At 56.2% G+C, this 4,912-nt stretch overlaps 1 protein-coding gene across 1 annotated transcript; it reads left to right on the top strand.

Annotated features, from left to right (window-relative positions):
• Window positions 1–907: 907 nt before the first annotated feature.
• Window positions 908–4,906, top strand: LOC123256370 (periaxin-like; the record flags this gene model as incomplete). Its single annotated transcript, XM_044685003.1, has 3 exons — window positions 908–974; window positions 2,766–2,962; window positions 3,657–4,906. Coding segments are annotated over exons 1-3 (1,514 nt in total), but the record flags the coding sequence as incomplete, so codon positions are not given.
• Between the last annotated feature and the right edge of the window lie 6 nt (window positions 4,907–4,912).

The raw sequence follows: 4,912 nt of genomic DNA, 5'->3' as shown, positions 1-4,912 counted from the left end.
GGCCACATTTGAACTCAGGATCTCCCATCTCTGGGCGTGGCTCTCAATCCACTGAGTCACCTCACTGCCCCATTTAATTTCTAAAGCTATAAATATCAATAGATATAACCTTTATAAATCGAAGCTCTTGAGGAGGGCCTTCAAACATTTTTCAGAATGTAAAGGGTGGGGCAGCTGGGTGGCTCAGTGCATAGAGAGCCAAGCCTTGAGAGGGGAGGTCCTGTGTTCAAATCTGGCCTCAGACACTTCCTAGGTGGGTGACCCTGGACAAGTCATTTAACTCCCATTGCCCCCTAACCCTTACCTCTCTTCTATCTTGGAACCAATCCATAGTATTGATTTTAAGATGGAAGGTGAGGGTTTAAAAAAAAAAAAAAGAGTGTAAAGGGGTCCTGAGACCAAAGTTTGAGAAGTCGTGGCATGGGGGTTCCTGGGGAAACTCGCAGGCCCAGTTCAGGTCTCTAGCCTTTTGTTATTCCAATTCATAGTCTTAGTTGCCTAGACCCTGAGAGGTTAAATAATTTGTCCAGAGACTCCCAGTCAGTATAAAAATAATAACAAACATTTCTATAGGCCAGAGCCTAGTAGCTTCTAAATATGATCTCATTTGAACCTCACTGAGTAGCCCCACTTTGCAGATGAGAAAACTGAGGCAGAGAGGTTAAGTGACTTGCCCGAGGCCACACAACAGGGTGTGCCCGTATATGTCTGAGGCTGCTCTTTGAGGATCCAGTGAAGGCTTCACAGAGGAGGCATCCCTTGAGCTGGGTCTCCAAAGCCAGGCAGAGTGGAGGCTCTGGGTCCCAAGTTGTACTGAATGGAAGGATGTCACCAGTGGGAGAAAGGTGTGTGTGTTTGGTGGGGTGCAGCCCGAATGGAGCCACATAATTGGAGGACATCTATGGAGATGGCCGGGATGGAGAGTTCCAGCCGCCTCTCTGGGCCGGAATCCAAGGTGAAGGCACAGGAGCCAGGTAGAATTGTGCTTCGGAGTCCCAGGCCTCAGGTTTGAGCTCTGCCTCTTCCTTTCTAGCTGTGAGATCGTGGAGGAGGAGACATGATGGGAATGTGGGGGCGGTGGCCAGCTTGGAGCCCAGAAGCCCTAGGTTCAGGAGCTTGGAAGTCACCAAATCTGTGCCTCAGTTTCCTCATCTATAAAATGAGGGGGTAGACGATAGCTACGGCCCCTGAGTTTCCTCCCCACTCGGAATCTATGAGGCCGTGTCACACTGATGCCCCGAGTGTCCTCAGCTGGAGAATGAGGATGTCGCTTGGGCTAGAATGGTACCAACTGTCCCATCCACAGTGGACAACATATGAGCCGTGTTCTCGAGAGATTATTCAAGAAGTTTAGGCAGTGCTGAGCTCACGACGGCATCAGGGAGAGAAGCAGAGGCTATCTGCAAGAAAGGGTTCAGTTATCCAGGCGTGCCGTCCACCGAGCTAGCCCAAGGCCCCTGCCTGTCCTCTAATGGAATCTTTTTCTAAAATCCTTACTTTCTGTCTTAGTAACAACTCTGAAAGTAGAAGGGCCAGGGCTAGGCAATGGGGGTGAAGTGACTTGCCCAGGATCACGCAGCTAGGAAGTGTCTGAGGCCAGATTTGAACCCAGGACCTCCCATTCCAAGCCTGCTGCTCTATCCACTGTGCCACCTCCCCTAATGGAATCTCGGAAGAGCGGATGCCTGGCACCTCTGCCCTGGCCAAATCACCTTTGGATTCTGGTGCTAGATCTGGGTGCCGTGTTTTAGGATGAAAAGAGGGAGGTTGAAGTCCAGAGCTGGGACGCCTGGGGAGACATGGAGGTCTCCATGTGGGGGAAGAGATTTGTTTTGCTCTGTTAGTGGCCGGAGGATGCCACCAGAAACCACGTGGGGGCATGTGTGTGGATGTGATGCAGGGAGGCGTCCGGAGAATTTCAGCTCCAAGCAATGAAAAACATCCTAATAGCGAGAGCTGGCCAGCGGTGGGATGGGATGCCCTGGGAAGCAGTGAGCTCACTGGAAGGCTCCAAGTGGGCCTGACTGTAGACTTGTCGAAGATACTGGAGAAGGTGGGGGCAGCTGGGCAGCTCAGTGGATGGAGAGCCAGACCTAGAAATGGAAGGTCCTGGGTTCAAATCTGGCCTCAGACACTTCCCAGCTGTGTGACCCTGGGCAAGTCACTCTACCCCTATTGCTTAGCCCAGGGATGGGCAAACTACTGCCCGCGGGCCATATGCGGCCCCCTGAAATGTTCTATCCAGCTGCTGTGACATTATTCTTAGTGTGACAAATACAATGAGTAGGATACAATACAATAAAACTTCCAAAGAGTTGCCTTAGAAACAGACTGACAGGAGCATTTTCTTTCCTTTGGCCCCTCTTTAAAAAGTTGGCCCATCACTGGCTTAGCCCTCATCACTCTTCTGCCTTGGGACCAATGCACACAGTACTGATCCCAAGATGGAAGGTGAGGGTTTAAAAAAAAAAGATTCTGGAGAAGGGTAGCTAGGCAGGGCTCAGTGGATGGAGAGCCAAGCCTAGAGACAAGAAGTCCTGGGTTCAAATCTGGCCTCAGACACTTCCTAGCTGTGTGATCCTGAGCAAGTCACTTCATCCTGTTTGCCTCAGTTTCCTCATCTGTCAAACGAGCTGGAGAAGGAAGTGACAAACCATTCTAGTTTCTCTACCAGAAAACCCTAACTGGGTAACGAAGGGTCGGACAGGGCCAGCCTGGGCCCCTTGGGGGGGTCCTCCTGGCCCTGACATTCATGCCTTCCACAGGGGACCAGCTGCTCAGTGCCCGGGTCTTTTTTGACAATTTCAAGTACGAAGATGCCCTCCGTTTGCTACAGTGTGCCGAACCCTATAAGGTCTCCTTCTGCCTCAAGCGGACCGTGCCCACCGGGGACCTGGCCTTGCGTCCAGGCACCGTGGCAGGCTACGAGATCAAGGGCCCCCGGGCCAAGGTGGCCAAGCTGGTAGGCGTGCTGCTCCCGGCCCCTGCCTTGGGGGGCCCTGGCGCCCCAAACTCGGCCCCTGGCACCCTGCGGGGAGCTTCCCACGCTGGTCCTGCTGCCCTGGGCTCTGCCCCTTGAGGCCGTCCAGCTGTCTGGCTGTCTGGGGACTAATACGGCTACTAACCTTCCCCGGCCCGAGGCCCCCCCTGCACCCTTCTCCCACACCACCCAGTGCCCGATGGCAGGTCCTGGTCTCCCTCCCCACACCTCCACTGGCTGTCCATTCGGGCGTCAGCTGCCAAGTCCAGCTCCAGTTGAGAAGGCCCGTCTCCCACCCCAGGGATTCTCCACCTTCGGTGGTCTCAGGCCCCCCTTAGACTGTCTATAGCTTGGCATCTTTATGTCAGTCAGAGACTCCCCCCGGCCCCCCAAGAGCCTTAGAGCCGGCCCAGCTTGGGATTATTATGGAAACTCTTTGGATCCTGGCCCACACTTTGGGAACCAGCGCCCTTAGGTATCGGCGGCTGGAGACTCTCAGGGAAAGATGGTCCTGTAAAGCCCAGAGGAAGGAAGTTATGGTGGAAAGGCCAGTGGGGTTGGGACGTGAGGACAGGCCCTCCTCTGCCCCTACCAGCGGCGCTGTTCCCAGCCTCTCCCCCACCTGTCGGCACCCCCTCTTGTTCCACCGCCTCCCGCCTCTCTCCTCTCTCCCCAGAACATCCAGAGCCTGTCCCCAGTGAAGAAGAAGAAGGTCCTAGCTGTGTCTGGGGCCCCGGGGATCCCCTCAGATCTGGCCCCTGTTGATGTTGAGTTCTCCTTCCCCAAGTTTTCAAGGCTGCGACGGGCAAAGGCCGAGGTGGCTCCGGGGCCCACGCTGCCCGCCCCTACCCGTCGACGCTTGCGCCTCCCCCGGCTGCGGGTCAGGGAAGTGGCTGGTCCCGTTCCAACTGCTGAGCCGGGGGTCCAGGTGTCTCACCTGGCCGCCATTCCCTTCCTCGGGAGCAGGAAGGCCAAGGTGGAGGGAACCCTGGCTGGAGTGGAAGCACCCTTTGGTGCCCATTTTGTGACCCCCCAACTAGAGCTGGTTGGGCCTCAGAGGGCAGGTGCTGAGGTGGTGGCTGAAGTTCCAGAGCCTTCAGGCACTGGATTTGGCCTCCATCTGCCCACATTTGGCCTTACGGCCCCAGCAGCACCTGCGCCTGAGGTGGCCCCAGGGGGGATCCAGGTGCCCCAGGTGGAGTTGCCTAGCCTCACCCAGTTGCCTTGCCTGGAGGCCAGAGAAGGTGGGGCCATTACGGCACCTACCCTAGATGTATCTGTGCCATCCATGGAGGTGGACCTCGCCCTGCCCGGAGCTGAGGCTGAAGTCAGGGGAGAAGGGCCTGAGGTCGCTTTAAAGGTGCCCTGGCTCACCTTCCCCCGCTTTGGTGCTCGGGGGAAGGAAGGGATAGGGCCCGACAGCGAGGGGAAAGTTGGCAAAAGAGTAAAGGTCAGTCCCGAGGCCAGGGTCAAGGGACCCAAGCTGCGGATGCCCACTTTTGGGCTCTCTCTGCTGGAGTCACGGCCAGCTGCACCCGAGCCCACTGTAGAGGGCAAGTTGAAACTTCCCACCCTCAAGATGCCTTCTTTTGGCATTGGGGTGTCTGGGGCTGAAGTTAAGCTGCCCAAGGGCCCAGAGATGAAGCTGCCAAAAGTTCCTGAGGTAAAGTTGCCAAAGGGGGCAGATGTACAGCTCCCCAAAGTACCAGAGATGAAGCTGCCCAAGGGGCCGGAGGTGTCCATCCCAGAGGTGCACCTTCCAGACGTCCAGCTCCCAAAGGTGCCTGAGATGAAGCTGCCCAAGGGGCCGGACATGTCTATCCCAGAGGTGCACCTTCCAGAGGTCCAGCTCCCAAAGGTGCCTGAGATGAAGCTGCCCAAAGGGCCGGACATGTCTATCCCAGAGGTGCACCTCCCAGAAGTCCAGCTCCC

The sequence above is a fragment of the Gracilinanus agilis genome, unplaced genomic scaffold (genome assembly GCF_016433145.1).
Source record: "Gracilinanus agilis isolate LMUSP501 unplaced genomic scaffold, AgileGrace unplaced_scaffold58184, whole genome shotgun sequence".
Lineage (NCBI taxonomy): Eukaryota > Metazoa > Chordata > Mammalia > Didelphimorphia > Didelphidae > Gracilinanus > Gracilinanus agilis.
The sequence above is the reverse complement of the archived record's forward strand: the minus strand, read 5'-3'. Positions and strand labels throughout refer to the sequence as shown.